The 19749-nt window shown below is 32.5% G+C and overlaps 2 protein-coding genes across 2 annotated transcripts; one reads left to right on the top strand and one right to left on the bottom strand.

The window, feature by feature from the left end:
• The first annotated feature begins 1498 nt into the window (after positions 1-1498).
• Positions 1499-4505, top strand: LOC111879985 (probable L-gulonolactone oxidase 6). Its single transcript, XM_023876405.3, has 4 exons — positions 1499-2256; positions 2341-2596; positions 3461-3562; positions 3651-4505. The coding sequence occupies exons 1-4, from the start codon at positions 1576-1578 to the stop codon at positions 4355-4357; spliced, it is 1746 nt and encodes a 581-aa protein (XP_023732173.1). The 5' UTR covers positions 1499-1575; the 3' UTR covers positions 4358-4505.
• Positions 4506-13870: 9365 nt separating this feature from the next.
• Positions 13871-18199, bottom strand: LOC111879988 (non-specific phospholipase C3). Its single transcript, XM_023876407.3, has 4 exons — positions 17443-18199; positions 16535-16944; positions 14576-14746; positions 13871-14337 (listed from the first exon to the last, which is right to left on the bottom strand). The coding sequence occupies exons 1-4, from the start codon at positions 18072-18074 to the stop codon at positions 14000-14002; spliced, it is 1551 nt and encodes a 516-aa protein (XP_023732175.1). The 5' UTR covers positions 18075-18199; the 3' UTR covers positions 13871-13999.
• Positions 18200-19749: the final 1550 nt, after the last annotated feature.

The following is a 19749-nucleotide window of genomic DNA, read 5'->3' as shown; positions in this document are numbered from 1 at the left end:
TTTAGGATATATATATATATATATATATATATATATATATATATATATATATATATAAGTATATATATGGGAAAAGTGAATATACCCTTAAGGGTATATAAGCTTAGGTACCCGAACACACCATAATACGTCGTTTTGTTTGATATATTCATTATAATGTTCATAAACTTCAATCTTAAGTTGATTTACTTTCAAGATATTCGAAATTTCCGTATAATCTTTCTCTTACATCACATCTTTTTGGCGAACACTTATTAGGCTATATATATTGTAGATGAAAATGAAAATTATGTAAGAGAAAGATAAATGTGTAATTTATAAAAATCTTGGAAGTAAATCAAGTTAGAAGTTAAATTATAAGAACATTAGACAATTAGAATGTATTATATGATACAAAACAACGTATTATGGTGAGTTTGAGTACCAAGCTTATATACCCTTAAGGGTATATTCACTTTTCCATATATATATATATATATATATATATATATATATATATATATATATATATATATATAAAACACCATATTTAAACTAATTTAATTATTTGTTTAAAATAGTCTTTGTCAATTTTTTTTGCTTTTCATTTTGTAGAGACGTTGGAATTTTTCACTGGAAGGATTTCAAGGAAATAGATCGTGGTTAGGGCAAATTATTCGGATTATTTCGTGGGCCTTTTTCCTCAACATGGGCCAGTCCCATATGACATACGAGTGATTTTATTTCATAGACTCAAAAGCTGGGGCGTGGTGATTCACGTATTGATGACGATATAGTTTAGGTAGACTCTAGTCCAGGTGGATTTGACCTCTTTGTATTTCTTCTCCTTCGTCTAGCTATTCGCTAGTGGGTAGCTTAATTTTTTTTGCATTTTATATATGTGTTTTCCCGTTCAAAAAGGTAGGGAAAAAAAGGGAGGTAGAAAAAAAATACACGTTATGGTAATACACCACCCACGGGTCATTCCAGAAAAGTAACAAATCACCAACGTATCCAACTGAAGTTCATCGATGTGCCAATGTATTTTGACTATCTGTGAACACACAGCATGTTTGTTGCAACTATGAAACGACTCTGATAGACATCTGTCTATGCTATGAATGGCAACGAAATGATCACTAGCTTGTTGCCAAAGTGAGTCTTTCTCCACTCCAAACCGCAACCACCAACTACTATAAACTATGATTACATAATTCTACTTGCTCTACAGTTTCTTTCCATAGATAAAAGTTAATCTAATAAAACTCATTTTTAAACCAAGGTGCATTAATCATTATTAAATTTAGCTTCATTATCTTTTAAATTATAATATATCCCAATAAGGTATCTTTAAACAGCTTGAATCGACTTGTTGCAAATGAGTCGTGACTTGTTTGGCTTTCAAGTATGAGGAGCCATGTGCTTTACTTCAAAGACAAACGGAGTCATGATAAGAAATAATATATAATATGTGCTTGTGTGTGTGTGTGTTATTATACCCTTTTAAGCCAACATTTCATATTGCTTATATATGTATGAATACGTTCTATGATTCTTCTATTTTAACACTTCTTATATATCTTCATGTAGTGTAGCATGTTGTTATCACGACCAACTTTAACACTGAAATTGGCCTTCTTGATGATAACCACAATCGCACAATGTAATCCTCCAGAAGAGCCCATCAGATGTTCAACCAATTTCACAAACTGCACCATCACTAACTCTTATGGAGCATTTCCTGATCGTAGCATCTGCCTTGCAGCTGAGGTCGCATACCCTTCATCTGAAGAAGACCTTGTCTCATTAGTCGCCAAAGGTACGCAAGCAAACAGAAAGATGAGAGTAGCCACTCGGTATTCACACAGCATACCAAAGTTGGTTTGTCCTGAAGGCAATGATGGACTCATTATTAGTACAGAAAATCTCAACCGTATAATAGAAATTGACAAAGATAACATGCTTATTACACTAGAAAGTGGTGTGACGTTGAGGCAACTCATTGATGAAGCTGCAAAAAGTGGGTTGGTTTTACCTTATACTCCTTATTGGTGGGGATTAACGATAGGAGGTATGTTAGGTACGGGTGCACATGGTAGCACCCTTTGGGGTAAAGGTAGTGCGATTCATGACTATGTGGTTAGAATGCGGATTGTCACCCCAGGTCGTCCTGAAGAAGGTTATGCTAAAGTTCGGACACTAGAAGAAAATAGCGAGTCTGATAGTGACATGAATGCCGCTAAAGTCTCTCTTGGAGTACTCGGTGTCATTTCTCAAGTATATTATTTGCTTTGAATTTGTAGTTTATTTTTACATGAAAATACATCAAATCTAATCTAAATTTGAACCCGTAACTTACAGGTGACTCTAAGGATGCAACCATTGTTCAAGAGAAGCATTACCTTTGTAACCCAAAACGATACCGACTTGTCAGATCAAGTTGTTACCTTCGGGAGACAACATGAGTTTGCAGATATGATATGGTACCCAAGTCAAAAACAAGTTGTTTATCGGATTGATGATCGAGTCTCAACCAATGTGTCGGGAAACGGCCTCTGGGATCACCCTGGTTTTCGGGCTATCCCTTCACTTGTACTCCTTATTTTAAGATCTACAGGTACTCAGGCATGACCATACATACACACACAACTGCAAACACATCCATATTGATACCCAAATATAGTTTTCTCTATACTACACGACCTTGTGTATCCACAATGTATTAAACGTTTTAGAGTTTAACGGATTGTCACATCATTATCTACTACTCATGCAATTCTACCAAAATTTTTCTATAATGCACTGCACAGTTAATACGACATATTTAAAAAAAGTCATTTATTAAAAAACTTTTATTTTTTCTATTGAAGAGTTTAATGACCATTAAACTCCATATCCAGTGAACGTTAGCATGTCATCCGTTTAATCGATTGAATGTTAATTAGGCATGCACCCTCATTTAACTCTTCCATTAAATTATTCATTGTGGATCTCAAAAGACATTGTACTAAAGTTAAACGGGTTTAGAGCATCCACAATGCATAGTTTAACGAGAGAGTTGAATAAGGTGACATGCCTAATTGGCATTCAATGGATAAACTCTACCATTGTGGGATGACATGTGGGGATTCAATGGATATGAGTTAATGGCCATTGAACTCTTCAATGGAAAAAAGGAAACCTTTTAACTATTAACTATATATTTCATTGAACTCTATTGAGTTGAATGCATTGTAGGAAAATTAATGTAGAGTTGTATAGTAAGTAAAATAATGACGTGTCAATCCATTAAACTCTAATAAGTTTAATACATTGTGGATGCTCTTACTATAAAACTTATTACACCAGGTTGTATGTGTCATATTGTGAAAGTGAGTTTGTATAATTCCTAATTACACACATATATCCATCAACCATGGCTTTTAGATAAAGGTAAAAAGAATTATATATTATCATAATTCTCAACAATTAATAAATGTAGAGGAAGGTCAAGAAGCGAGAGGTGATGTTTTTGGAAAGTGTATTGGTGGAAAGCTTACTATAAACACTCTAACAAATGGTGCATACGGGTTAACCAATGATGGTAAGCATGTTTAGACCTCAAAATTTTTCCACAATTAGTCTTTGAAATATATATAATATATATAATCAAGTATATATATTTTATGTAGGTATTATCTTTAAGGGGTACCCTGTGGTTGGATATCAAAATCGACTCCAAGCATCAGGGGGTTGCTTAAAAGGCCACAAGGATGCCGAACTCACAGCATGTTCATGGGATCCTCAAGTCAAGGGTTTATTCTTCCACCAGACTACATTTAGCATCGACCTTTCGAAAGCTAAAGATTTCATCCAAGACGTACAGAAGCTCGTAAGTATAGCACCACGATCCTTGTGTGGTGTAGATCTCTATAACGGCATCCTTATGAGATATGTTACGAGTTCAAAGGCTTACTTAGGCAAACAAGAAGACTCATTGGATTTCGATATCACTTATTACAGAAGTAAAGATCCAAAAATTCCAAGACTTTTTGAGGATGTTCTTGAAGAGATTGAGCAAATGGCTGTTTTTAAGTATGGTGGTTTACCACATTGGGGAAAGAATCGAAATGTGGCATTCGAAGGGGCTATTAAGAAGTACAAAAAGGGTAGAGAATTTCTTAAGGTTAAGAAGAAGTTCGATTCATTAGGGTTGTTCTCAAGTGAGTGGACAGATCAAATTTTAGGACTCAAAAGTGGGCTAAGCATGTTTAAAGATGGATGTGCACTTGAGGGACTATGTGTGTGTTCACTAGACATTCATTGTGCACCCCAAAATGGTTATTTATGTAGACCAGGAAAAGTCTTTGAAGAAGCAAGGGTTTGTACTTTAGTTTAAACGCTGATCAAATGGGTAGTTTACTCAGATGGATTTAGTTAGCTCTATAATTCTAAAGCTACGAGTTTGTGTCTTTTCGAAGGCATGGGTATGTAAATTGAGATACTGTTTCAGATAACCTTACTAATGCTAATAAGATATTTGTATATGAGAAGTACTCTATAGGGTGAGCATGAGAAGCGGGTATCCGATACTGGAATCGAAACCATGTAGGAATCGCCGGTTCCGAAATTGGAACCGCCTTAAGCGGTTCCGGTTCCGGTTTTTTATTTTTCGGAACCGCTAACCGCCAGGTATGCGACAGAACCGGTTATATATATATATATATATATATATATATATATATATATATATATATATATAAGTTAAGTTATTGTCTTCTAACTATCTATTGTGTGCATGTATGATTGATTGTAGACCAATCATTTTAGTTATTTTAAGAAAATGATTAATCCATATTACATGTTGAAGATATAATGAGTATTAATTAAATTTTCAACATTTAATATTCATTAATTATTTTTTTAACTAAAATAATTGGTCTACGATCAATCCTACATGCACACAATAGATAGTAGAAACATTTGAATATATATATATATATATATATATATATATATATATATATATATATATATATATATATATATATATATATATATAGCTTGGTGAATATGTTGTTATCTATCGAATATTAGGTCTAGAACCATCGAAATTGTGTCGTTTTAATTGAAATTATATTAAATAAATATCAATTTCACCCAATATTTTGTTTTGCTTCGTGATTTACACAATATTTTAGTTGCTTTTTATTATAAACTCTTGTATCAAATCTCTTCACACAATCTAAATAGAAGCAAGTGAAACACTGGAGTTGATGCTTGGAACGAATTCAATCAATACACTTCTATGGTCCTGTTAGAACTTGAAGTCCATGTCTATCGGTAGGTTTACAAAATAAAATAAAAAAAACTAATTGTTGTAATTGTAACAATTAAACATAAAATATTATCATTAATGCCTTTATTAATTTATGAATGTGTAGAGAAGGTAAAATGAACTAAAACAAATAATCCGTAATCACTAATCCAATTAATATCTAATAATCAATGCAATAATTTCTAACAAATTGATATTTAGAATTCTATCATTAGCACACTAAAAGCTGATGAATTGAAGCAAAAATAGTAAAAAAAAATTGATGATTTCTATTGGAAAATAGTAAAAAAAACAAAAAGCTTAAAACAATCAGATGCCTAGGACCGAAACCGATTCCGACGGTTCGGGTTCCGGTTTCTGCATTCCAAGCACCGCAGCTTCCGGTTCTGGTTCAGTTCGAGACAATTAGGGCGGATATCCGCATATGCTCATTCCTAGTGCTCTATGTCTATGGTTGACAAAATTATGTGTTTTTGGTCCAAAAAAAGTTTGGTAGAATTTTACTGGTCCAATTTTGAATACTTGTGTGTTTTTTATGTTTGGCATTTTAGTGTGGTTTTGGTCCATACCCCACTTGAAATGGTGAATATACCTTTGCAAAATTCTTTTTTAATTTCTTTTAATTGTTTTCTTTATATTTTAATTAAAAATAAATACAAAAAAGAAAAATCAAACACACCCCACCCACCCACCTCCTACACCTCCCACTCCCCACCATTTTCTCTCTCACTTCATTTTTGTTTGACTCCACTACTGCCAACAGACCACCATCAGCCGGACCAACATCGCCGCCAAACAACCACCATCTACATGTCAGCGGACCACCACTATAGTCAGATATGTCTGCTTTTTGCTAGAAACCACCACTGTCGCCGATAACTTTGCCCTTCTTTTTTGTTTTCCCTGTAGAAAACTACCACCACTACCGAATCTGCCCATTTTTAGCTAGAAACCATCACCATCTCCAATAGCGCTTCCTTTTGTCTTCGAACTCATATAGGTAGGTAGAAGAAGGAGAAAGAGATGCGTAGAAACCCATAACATTCATAGTCCAGATCTATACATATACTCGTCTTTTCCGGTGAAGGTGGGTTGACAGTGGTTTTCAGATCTAACGACGGAGAGGAGGAGGCTTCAGATGACGATGGAGATGAAGAGCCTTCTAAAAATTCTATCCCCGACGAAAAAGGATGCAGTTGTGACTGTCCAAATCTCTAACACCATCCGATGTTCAGACGACGTTGGTAGACGACGCAGTGAATGTGGTTTGTCTAGGGATGGCTCGGATGGCTTCCAACGGTGGTTCCCGACGTTAATGACATCATATTTATATCTAAGCATGTTTTCCGATGAAGAAGATGCGTAGGGGTGATGGGGGTTTTCTTGTAAGCAGGGGGAGAGAGAAGGGGGGGGGGGGGTGGGCGATGAATGATGGTGGTTGGTGGTGTACATCGGTAGCAGTTAGTGGCGATGGTGACAGAAGGTGGTGGAAGTCGGTTGTGATGGTGGTAGGTAGGGGTGGTATGTTCTAGAGTGCGTGTTTTGTGAGTATATACGTTCATAAGTGTGTGTGTGTGTGTGTGTTATGGAAAATAAAGACTTTTAGAAAGAGAGGGGGAGGGTTCGTGGGTAATTTTTTGTTACTAAAAATATTATCATAAAATAAAAAATAAAAAAACAAATATAAAGGGTATAATAGTCTTTTAAAACGGATAGAGACCAAAACTAATCAAAAATCCAATTTTAAACCATTAGTGCATCATAAAAATTTTGGACAAAAACCATAGAATTTTGCTAACAAACACAATTTTTAAAATTTTCATCTATAAAAGTCTTTCTCATGAAGTATTTGAAAAAAGCAACACTTTTAGTCGACTAAAAAGCTACACTTTTAGTCGACATGATTGAGTATCTACAGAAATCAACTAGAGACTTATTCTATTGGTGATGACAATTAAAATCAATTAATTAATGGTAAAATATATTTATTAATTTATATGATTGAAATGTAGGCACAAATTCCAAATCGCAAAATTAGTAATGCTGAAAGTGACGGCAATAGTGACGGGATTACAAACTAGAACAATGATTATGGGTTGAAATTTTCATGTCCAATGCGTCAGGGATTTGGTCCGTAGCCGTTCTAGAAAAACGAAAGTTAAAAACAAAAAGAAAAATAATCCACCACTAAAACCGGTTCTCCGGCTTCCTCGATTTACTAGGATACGTAGGAGTAGGGATGATAATTTGGCCTGAAAATCCAAACCGAACCGAAACCCAAATCGAACAGAACCGAATTAGGCCCGAATAAGCAATTCGATTCGGTTTTCGGGTATCTATATGAAGCTTATTCGGTTTTCGGGTTATGCGACCCGGGTTACCCGAATAAGGGCTTATTCGGGCCAAAAGGACCGAACCGAATTTGAAAAATCACAATTTATATTTTCTGTTTCAGCATGTTTACAAATTTTAGCCAACTTTGAAGTGTCATAACGTCTTCGTTATTTGTCCGATTAGCCCGATTTTTTTCTAGCTTATAGTTCACAATTTAAACTACAGTTTACACTATTTAAATATGTTATTTGGTTGTATATTCAGTGAGATACAGACCCTGAACATGGGGTATTAAAGCTGAGTTTTTTTGTTTCAGCGTGTTTGAAAATTTTTAGCCAACTTCGAAGTGTCATAACGTCTTTGTTATGTGTCCGATTAGCCCGATTTTTTTTCCTTGCTTGTAGTTCACAATTTAAACTATAGTTTAGACTATTTAAATACGTAATTTTGTTGTATATTCAGTGAGATATAGGTCTCAAAACATGGGCTGTTAAAGCTAAGTTTTTCTGTTTCAGTATATTTGCCAATTTTTAGCCAACTTTGAAGTGTCATAACGCCGTTGTTATTTGTTAGATTAGCCTGATTTTTTTCCAGCTTGTAGTTCACCGTTTAAACTACAGTTTACACTATTTAAATGCATTATTTGGTTGTATATTCAATGAGATACAGACACATAAATAAGGGGTATTAAAGCTATTTTTTTTACAAAAAAAAAATACTAACATTTACTTTCTTATAAATAGATTCTACATATGTTTGAGACGTTTTGACCCCCACAAAAGAAGATTTCAACATTTATAGAGCTATGGTTGGATTTCTCAAGAAATTCAAGGTGAAAACCGACATAGTATCGACGTCAACAAAACCGATGGCACATCGTTTTTTGGAGAAATATGTGATGTGTACAAACACAAATTCTAACTCTTTTTGCACCTTTGAAACAATTATATATACTTTCTATTATTTTTAATCAACAAATTTGTTTCTTTAAAAGATTTGTTATGAAATCATAAGCTACAAAAATCATACAAAATACAATATTTATAATCACGTTGTAAATGTTATTTGGGTTATTCGGGTTATACAATCATAAGACGGTTTATCCGGTTCTTTTCGGTTATAATAGGTCCTTAATCATCTTGTAAATGTTATATGGGTTATTTGGGCCGGAACCGAACCGAACCCGTATTGCTTATTTGATTCGGTTTTCGGTTCATACAATTACCTTTATTCGGTTCTCGGGTTATTCGGGTTTGGGTCGGTTCGGTTCGATTCCGGTCCGAATAGCATCCCTACGTAGGAGAGGGTTTGCCTATGGCGACATATTGGGTCTCTTATGGCATAAAGCTTACTGAATACCGTTTGTGTTTGGCACCACACCTATGGCGATGTATTGGGTCGGTCTCTTATAATGTGGATGACATTTATTGTGTGGTCGTAAGGACAATTCTGAACCAATAGATGAAAAAAAATGAATGACTATAATATGAATGCCTATAATATTACAATAGAATGACATATAGAATATAATAACAGTATAACACTAATACCCCTTGTCACAACTGGAAATTTTGTGTCATGTAATCTATACACTCAAGCTAATGTGAATCAAAAGCTTAAGAACATGTGTAACACCTATGATTATAACTTCAAAAACTTCAAGTAAATACATCATACAAGTACTACAAATAGTCATCAAACAATTGGAAACCCTAGAAGTTCTTGTTTAGGTACACCTTGGACTAGAACTTCCTTATTGGATCCAAATGGGCCAATAAGCTTCCAAATAGACTATCATGGGCTTAGAACCCTAATTGGGCTCTAATTGGACCCACACTAAATTATTTCAACATTTTGGGCCATATTGGGCCTAGAATGAAATAAATTAATGACTATGAACCATAATTAACCTAATTTGACCCTAACAAGTCATAAAAATCACCTTTATATTTATTTGGACCAAAAATCACTCAATTTAACCATGAAAATTGGGCTTAAGCATTTATGGCCCAAACATCCTCTTTTCCACCACCATTCTCGGCCCAAGCCCAAATAAAAGGGAGGAGTTGACTTCTTGCATGACACATCATCTTTGTATGGAGGATATCTAAGCACTACCCTTCAAACATCCATGCATTCTCATTCTTCCATGCAAACATCACCTCAAGGTCTTTTCTTCTCTCCCTCCCTCTTCCTTCTTGATTCGGCCGAGAGTAACCCACACACACACACTTCACAAACTCTCTCCAAATTACTCAAGAAATCATCCTTCCACTCCATTCAAAAGTCTCGAAAATTTGGCTTGAAGCATAAGAATCATTCTAAAGAAATTCACCATCTAAGGTAAGTTAATGTTTAACTTATGATCTAACTCCCTCTACTTCATTAAAATCTCTTCTAAATTCATTCATTTTTGTGATCTTGCATCCTAGAGGTCGAAATCTTCACCAAAGGGTGCTTAGGCCAAAAATCACTTCATTTTCCTTCCATTTTCTTTGCAAAACCGAGCCCCCACACCCAAGGTGAGCTTCATACCCCCTATTTTCTGTTTTTATGAGTTTTGTGGGGGGGGGGGGGGAATACAAGTGAAGGTGTAGATCTATATGTGTTTTGTATGCCTTGTATGATTTCCATGCTTACATGTATGCTTTTGTGTGCTAAAATGTTGGATCTAGCCATAAAACCCCTCAAAACCGAGATATATCTTATGTCAAATGATTTTTGCATCAAATATGTTTCTACATACAAAGTGTTGCAAGAAAAATGGCTAAGTAGTTTAGTAACAATCTTCTTTGGGCTAAAAACACAAATTTTGGGCCTAAAATGTGAAAAATACAAAATCAAGGATCCAAATTGACATATCACGAATTCTGATGGATGAGGTGTGCCAAAACAGTTTCAATAAAACAAATTCTGGAAATTTACTCATTTAGAGGATTAAAAACATAAATTTCAAGCTTAATGGGCTAAAAATGACATTTTCGGCCCAATGAGGCCCATTATGCGAATTTTTCTGTTTTGGAGGGCCAAAACTGTGATTTTCTGTAAAACAGTGGACCATAAGTGATCCAAGTCCTTTTCAAAGGTTTAAAATGCTTTTTAAATTTAAAAAGGACCAAAGTTGCAAAAATTTCACAATTTGGGCCAAAATTGTCAAAATTGCGAAAAGAAGGGTTACAACCGAGAAAACTGAAATTCCAGGGACTTAAGCTGTTTTCTATGAAAAATATGCTGAAAAATATTTATTTCAATAATTTTTGGTGTTAAAATGTCAAGAAAATTGATTTAAGGACCAAACCGGAAAGTATTTAAGTAAAGGGTTGAAGAAGTAAATTTTACAAACAAGGAGGGGCTGAAAACAGAAAATTTTCAAGACTAATTCAATGCATGCAATTTGACCAAATAATGGTACCGCGACTATCGACGAAACACAATACACTACAATACCAAAATCGTTGTAAAACGAATTGGTTCGGTCTCGAACCAATGAAAATCCGAAACTACTAACATGGCGACACTACGATGCATACAAATAACGTTTGGGAACTTAACTTACATACGAGTGTGCACAGACGTCTACGCACCATCTTTGGGCCCCAAAAGTGTAAAATCTTGTTTGTTGGGCCTAGCTAGCCCAATGACCTGATCTTAAGGCCCGAAGACATATTTTTCTACGAAGTGTTGGGTTTCACCGACTTGGCACAACGTAGAGGGACTTTCAATGGCTCGTATACCACTGGTCCCCAAGGGTCCTTTGGTATTGCTAGTAAAGTCTACATATTTTTGTGAGGCGGGTCGGGGACCCCTCGTACACATATTATCCCCAACCGGCTAATAGAGTCATCGAGGCCTTCGTGTCCTCTTTCTCTTCGGATGTGGGACGACACGTAGTCAGGGCGGTTGGATAACGTGATTAGTACGGACGACGCCTTCGGGATCGTTAGTATTGCTATAAACTGGGCGTTTGTGTAATGCGGGTTTGTAGTAATTAATCATGCTCAAAAATAATCCAACGTCGCCTGGGAATGAGACTACTATTTTTGTAATGGTTTCAACGCAACTTAATGGATTTCAAAGGATTAGGAAAACATCGGGTTTTCCTAGGTTTTTCAATACATATCGGATTCGAAATGCATACAATTTTAGTGAACAATTGCTACAAGTATAGAAACAAACAAGCATACTTATGGATCTTCACAACCGTTTTCAAAAGCTTCTCTTTTCAGAAAATATCGGATTTTCTGGTGGTTTTCAAACGATACGAAACATTGTTTTTGAAATACAACTTATGAACTCACCAACATACCATATGTTGACGTTTTTCAAAATACTTGTATTCTCAGGAAACCCTTGAATCAAAGGAAATCATATTCAGTGATGGCTTGCAGTTTGTTTATGTACGAGTCGAACAATTTATTTTTGGGAATGTAATATTTAAACAGTGTATGTCATGTAAACGCTACTGGTTGTACTATATTAATGAATGGTGACGAATGTTGTTATGTTTCATATATATTCAATGTTATGGTATACAATTGAGTCACAACAGCCCCCGGACGTTTCCGCCGTCTGGTTCGGGGGTGTGACACCCCTCTAAGAGCATTTTAGTCAATTAAGTTAGACTTAAAAAAAGAAATTTCGGATTTTCAGGGATAAATGATTCTTTTAATTTAATATATATATATATATATATATATATAATTTTATGAAATAATAATAACTTTTTTAATTTGTTCATTTGAAAGAATATATTAATGAGTATTTTGAAAAATAAAATATTCTTGAATCATATAAAAATACCTATTCTGACAGAATGGTTATGTATTTATGTTCTTCTCCTTGAAACCTTCGTTTTTGTATATTAATAAATGTCCAAAATGGAAAGTATCATACTAAATTATAAATGAATCATTTTTTCTTTCACTACATTTATTTGAAACTCTCATGCATTTTTCTTTCACCACATTCATTTGAAACTCCCATGACTTTTCAATTCTTCCTAATAATAATTATAAGTCGGTTAATAAGGTTAAATAAATATCAAAACTAATGTGTAATCATATATAAACTAAATTCCAATATTAAAATAATATATTTACTTATACTTATAAAGTTATGTTTTTTAACTTTTCACATATTATACTTAATTTATTAGTTTTAATACATTGTTGGATGTAAACCATTCATTTTAAAGATACAATTTTGGAACAATTTGTATAAATACTTAAATTATTAATTTAAGTAATAACATTACAGGGTTAACTTAAATATAAATTTTAGTTTAACTTAAAAAATCAAAGAATATTTTGTAAATAGTTAAAAGTGATTAATTGTAATGTCTTTCTTATAATGATTATCAGTTGGTTAATAAGACTAAAAAAATATCAAACATAGAGTATAATCATACATATACTGAATTTCAATTTTAAAATCATACTTTTACTTCTACTTATAAAGTTATGTCTTTAACTTTTAACATATTATATTTAATTTATTAGATTTAATATGTTGCCGTATATAAACCATTATGAATTTAAAGCTATAACTTTGATCAGATTGAACAAAATACTTAAATTGTTAATTTAAATATACCATTACAATGTCAGCTTAAATATAAATTTCAGTTTCACTTAAAAACCAAAGAATATTTTGTAAGTAGTTAAAAGTGATATATGCAAAAACTAAATTGTAATCTCAATTTAACAAAAATATTTCCTAAAAATATTTTTATAATCCTTAAAAGTTTTCAAATAAGTAGTTTAAAATAACTTACAAGAACAATAGTCAAAAATAACTCTATATAAATGATTATATTGTTACTTTTAAAATCAAAAAACAATGTTTGATGTTTTAAATAATTATAATGATAGAAATTAAAACATTAAGCAAATAAATTTTTAAAAAAAATAATTAACAATAACAACAACTATAAAAACATTAAACCATATATTATATTTAATTTTATTTATATGTAACTCGCGGGTAGAAATCATTCAAACGATTGAGATTATGCAGTTATAATATATGTATATATTATCATATAATTCAAAATAATCAATATATTATATCAATTTAGTATACGAATTATTATATCAAATTTAACAAAAACCTTATTGCTATATTTAAAAAAAAAACATATAGTTGTAAAGACTTCAACTATATAGATGTTCCTGCGTAACGCGTAGACATTCGCCTAGTTAATCATAAAAGTAAGTATTGAAATGATTTCTTAAGAGTAAATGAATTTTAAACCATCCCACACATATGTGAGAAAATGACATAAATGCCCACCAGATTAAATTGCAAATATCATGGAGTATATATTAAGAATACACATCCACTTTGAAAAAGTAAACTATTGCAAATAATTCAATTCTCACAAAGAAAACATGAACATATTTTCCCGACAAAGTGTTTTGTGCTTATTAGACAAGACGATAACTCTTTATCACATACTATGTACGAGTCATCTTTCCCCTCTTCCTTGGCTTTTCTGCAGTCATCACAGAATTGTTTGAATGCAACATCCATATATCCCGTTGCATCCTTAACCTTCATATTCTCTACTAACTTCTCAAGACTAATGCCATCTTTATAGTCCCCTTTTAACACTGCACATAACTGTACAAGTTCCACTTGAAATTCGGTTAATTTGGCATCTTCGTTTGCTTCACCATCTCTCATTTTCTCAGGCTCAGGTAAGCTAACTGTTATCAAAAACATAAATTTACACATACAATGAACTATAAGGTGTTTGATATATTTGGCCAACTTAACTACTCCAATATGATCTATGCTAAGAGCCCTATCCAGTACATAAAACAGAAATATATTAAGTCATGTAGTTAATTAATGGATAGGACACTAAGGAATTGGTAGGTTTAATTCGTGAAATAAATCTAAAATATCATGTCACATTGAGCACAAGACTATTTGAAAGTGTACCTGGACAATCTGTTCTAGGAGTGGCTCTAGTGAGAATGCCTTCAAAAGTGCCTGCCCACTCGTCTCGTTTTGTCAAAAAATCTTTTAGGTTGAAGAGCTTCTTTACAGTCGCTGGAATGGAAGAATGTTCAAATTGTGAGCTCGGGTAAGGTCCTGAAGGCCCATGCAACACTGCATACCATTCACAACAAAATTTATGTTTAGTTTTTAACCTTGTGAAATCGTAGATATATGATGTTGTATTTTTTTTTACTAAATACTTATTTCTTAGGTTTCTTTCTAGCTAATGTTTAACTAATTATTAGTTCTAAAATTTATAAACAGGTAATCGCTATTGGAATTAACTCTGGTTGATTTTATAACCGGTTCAAAATCCAAAAAATCATTTTGATCATGATTTGGAATTGGTTCCAACATTCCAAAAATCATCGGTATTGGTTTCGGGATTGGGTTGTGAAATTTGGTTTGGTACCTACCGGTGCACCTTCCATTATTTAAAAAAAATCAAATTAATGAGGTTAAAAATAAATAATTATCTTAAAGTATATTCGTTTATTTGATGGCTTCTATTATAAAGCATATACATATAATACATGCATGATCGGAATAATAAATTAAATTTATTACTAATTATGTAGCAATTGATAGGTTTGTTATTTTTATGCATAATTTACAAAAATAAATTCCAATTTGTTTTTAATTTTTATTGATGTAGAGCATATTGAGGACCTAACTAAAGCATTTGTGGATAAATGCATGAAAGAATAACAAAAAGACTGGAAAGAAGTTCAACTTTACACAAACATAAATTTTGATTCTTCAAAAGTTTTTACGCCCATTTTATATGGAAGGAAAGCATTCAGCTCAATGGCCACTTTAAACCCTTAAATTTGAGTTTCCTCAAGTTATGGTCCATTTCCGATTTTTGAATACTTGGTTTTAATTTAAAGGTATGTTTGGCAAAAATTGATAGCTAGTAGTTTGTACCTTTTATTTGGAGCTAGAGAGGCGTAGGTTACCTTTATATAGAAGTGTTAGGAAATATGCCGATTTACATTAAAAACCTCTAAATAAAAACTCAAATTTGAAACATTCATTATAGACAAGTATTTTTCTCTAAACAATACTTGAAATATTTTTTAGATTACGAGTAGTTGTCTTCTAATATAAATAACTTTAAGTAAAACAAACTTTTTCATTAATTGGAGTTTTTTATATATATAATATATATATAAAAAGAAAAAACTGAAAGCCCAAACTCTTTAAAGGTCTCAAAAGTTCATTGTCAATCACATCCTAAATGTAAGAAGATACATGATTAAATAGATATTTATTCAGCAAAATTGATTATATTTTAATTTTCTGAAAGTTGGTAATACCTATCAAATTTAGCTTCAGAATTTTTATTAGCCTTTAAAACATTTTCAAATTTAAAAAAAAAAAAAAAAAAAAAAAAAAAAAAAAAATTCCGTTGTGATTTCTTGAAAATTTCAATGTTGTTTACTTCCGTTATTTCTCACACGAATACTTTATATGTTAAGTTAGAATAAAGAAAAGAATCATCATAAATGAATAACACAACTTAATCAAGTAGAAAAGTTTCCTCTTTAGATGAAAAAGATGCTAATAACTTTCTGATAACAAAAAGTTATATATATATATATATATATATATATATATATATATATATATATATATATATATATATATATATATATATATATATATATATATATATATATAATAAAATTGGAATTTATCTTTGTGATCATTACAACTCAGGATATTTGATCTCTAAGATATTGACTCGTTAAGTAAATCGACACGTCTTTTACATTTAAGAACATATAGGAGGAATGTTTGCTAAGCTAACACATTTATATCGGAACCAAAACGTTGCATTAGACGTAGTTATAGTTAGTAATGTGTTGTTTGTGTTGAAAAAAAAAAATCACATACCGGTTCCCCTTTCGATCCAAGGAGATATCAAAATAGTCGGAACCCTGACTCCAAGACGGTCGAATTGAAAGTTATACGGTGCAGGACTCGCAATGCCATCAGGGCTCGGGACATCAGAGACAGGGGTGGGGACATGATCGTAAAAACCACCATGTTCATCATATGTGACTAGAAACAAGATTTCATTCCACTGGGGACTCGATCTCAATGCTTCGTAGACTTCTTTTATAAACTTTTGGCCTTCTGAGATGTCGTGAGAAGGGTGATCATCGTTTCCTGGCAATATTTGAAGGTCAAAATATCTTTGTTCTATAACAACATAATTCGGTAACGTTCCTTCCTCGCAATCTTGTTTAAAATTGAGATCAAACTGATGAAAGTTGTCGATGTACTTCAGTTGTCTTAGATTCCTGCCAATTATTTAACAAGGGTTAAAAACATAGTTACTTTGTTAATTACAAAACTACAATTAATTTTCAAACGGTGAGCTTGCTTCATTTATGTATTTCAGAAATTTATCATGATATATAATCTAAAAGTTATTAGTCAGAATCTTGGCATGAGTCCTATACATAGCTACTTAATATCCAATAAAAAATACCCCAAAATCCAATTTATTAAAGTGTTTAACTTAGTTAGCATGTTACTCATTGGAATACAATACAAAAAGCTAACATAAAAGCATCATATTTAGTTAATTTTTGTGAACATGAGAAATTGCAAATCTTAGTGTCTTATTTTTTGTATGTATATTATATAAACGCTACATGAATATGTATATAATGATTGTTTGAAACAAAACTATGAAAGAATAAACAGGTTAAAGATGGAAAAGATCAGTCTTTTCCGAATATCTACAACACGGAATCAAATTGAAAGGCATCAGAAAGAGTTGAAGAACTTTAAACCTGTAGAAAAGTGTTGATGGAGGGTATTGATAATAAATTCCAAAAGATAAACCCCTTTCCTCCAACGATTCAAATATGGTCTTCTGAGGAAACCCTTGGATCAGCCTCGAGGTATCATTACTTATCGCACCATTCGAAGTGGCTGAGTGAAGATATAACCTATTCGGTTGCGTCTCACCTGGCACTGAAGCAAACCATCGGTCACAAACCGCAAACTCCATCACCAGTTCTTGATAAACCGGAACATCATCCGGCTTAAAACCAGACATTACAACCTTAGATAACCCTACCTCTACGCTTTCAGCTTGTTGTGCAAAACCCTCCATGGTTGGAGGGATTCCAGATGATGATGATTCTTCTGTCCATGGCACACCAAAGATTTGTTCATAAACCTCTTGGTACATGTGGCCAGGGTCAGGCTGGATGAAGTCGGAGTCATTGCTATAATAGATTCGGGTCGAGTCTGGATCGGTGGTGGATAGTGGGTTGGATTCTTTTCCGGTAACACCGTCGATTTCGGGGTTGAGAGATTTCATCCAGCCTAGCATGTGATCAAATGAATGATTTTCTTGAACTAGTATCACTATAGTTTTGATGGGATAGTTTTCTTGGTTAATACCTTCATTTGCCATTTTTGCATGAAGAAATTGCAAGAATGATCAAGGAAAATTATGAAACTTCTTGTTGTTACTCTCTAAGTTTTATAGGAACTTACTTTCGGTCCCCAATTAACATGAAATGTTATCTTGGAAACCTTTTGCAATATTGATCATGTTCATATTATTTCATCATTTTAAAGAATGTACGAATTAGTGATGTAAAAACTACTTACACATAGTAATATATTACAACGAAATATATAAGTTGTCAACTATAAACATCATTCTTCCAAATTTAACTTTCAATGTTTTAAAAATCGATTCTTCCAAATTTAACTTTCAATGTTTTAAAAATCGGTTTTTTAGTTGAACCGATATAGTAACCGTTACTCTGTTCGACAGTTATGGTTTATCCTATAAGGTTTTTTAGTTGTGGCGGTATGGTGACCAGTATCTATATTTTAGAAGCTAGTATAAATTTTCTTTTAGTTATTGAGTAGTTATAAAAAAGTTCATGAAATTTGGGTATTTTAAGCGTCTTTTTTTCCTCTTTCGTCTTGGGCCAAAATTATGTTTAAAACGGCCGTTCACACACACACACGCAATATATATATATATATATATATATATATATATATATATATATATATATATATATCAAGAATTTTACGTTTACAAGTTCAAACATTAAAAATACACATAAAAGCGAATTGTAGATTAATCTAAATACATTAAAAGAACACATAACTATAAGTTTTACATCAATCCACATATATCAAAAAGAAAATAAAGTATAATACTGAAACAAAATATAGTTTTAGATGAATACAAATGCATCAAAAAACTTTATAACATTTATCATATGTTTTTATTTAAAGAAATCTAAATAGATATGAAAACACCATCAAAGTTTATTATACAAAATTGTTTTCTTTTTAATATGTTTTTATTCAATTTAATCGGGTTTTTTTGTAAAAATTAGCCAGTTTATTCCGATTTAGAAATAGATATATAACCGGTGATAATTGAATCGCTCTGTTACCCGGCTCCCGATCCAACCGTTTCGATCAATTGGTTCAAACCGATTTTTAAAACATTGATCTACAACATGTGGTCGACGACCACATGATGTTATTTTCATTGTATCTACTTGAACCTTTAACCACCATCTTTTTATTATGTTTCTTGTGTAGCATGTGAAGTTCACGGGTATTGTGTTTTAAATATCTTTTGTTAATTAAACTTTTAAAATTAGAGACATTTACAAATCTATCCATTTTGTCTAAGTAACTTTACCAAAATTAGCCAAAATTTTAGATTTTTTAGAAAATAGTCATTAAAACCATAGACTAGACTACTTCATATGCAATTTCGTCACCTCCTTTTCGGTTTTGTAATAGCCAATTCCATGTGTCTATGCAAAAAATCATTTATTCTTCCAACTTTTCGATCTTCCCATTCATTTCATGTGGGTTCTTATTCCTCTAATTTTATCCATTCTACCAAAGAATAGTCAATATTAATTCGTAAATCTAGATCGGCTAATTGTTGTATGATAGAACCCCCCTGGTAGACATCTCTCGATTTCGAAATGTATTGAAGCTCCGGGGAGTAAAAAAATTGGGATCTTATGTTTCCAAGGTTGAATTTCATATTCCAACAAACCTCGTAATCGTAAAAGAGTACATTCTTTATCTATGGGCCTAGC

This window comes from Lactuca sativa, chromosome 4 (genome assembly GCF_002870075.4).
Source record: "Lactuca sativa cultivar Salinas chromosome 4, Lsat_Salinas_v11, whole genome shotgun sequence".
NCBI lineage: Eukaryota > Viridiplantae > Streptophyta > Magnoliopsida > Asterales > Asteraceae > Lactuca > Lactuca sativa.
This window is presented reverse-complemented; position numbering and strand designations above follow the sequence as displayed.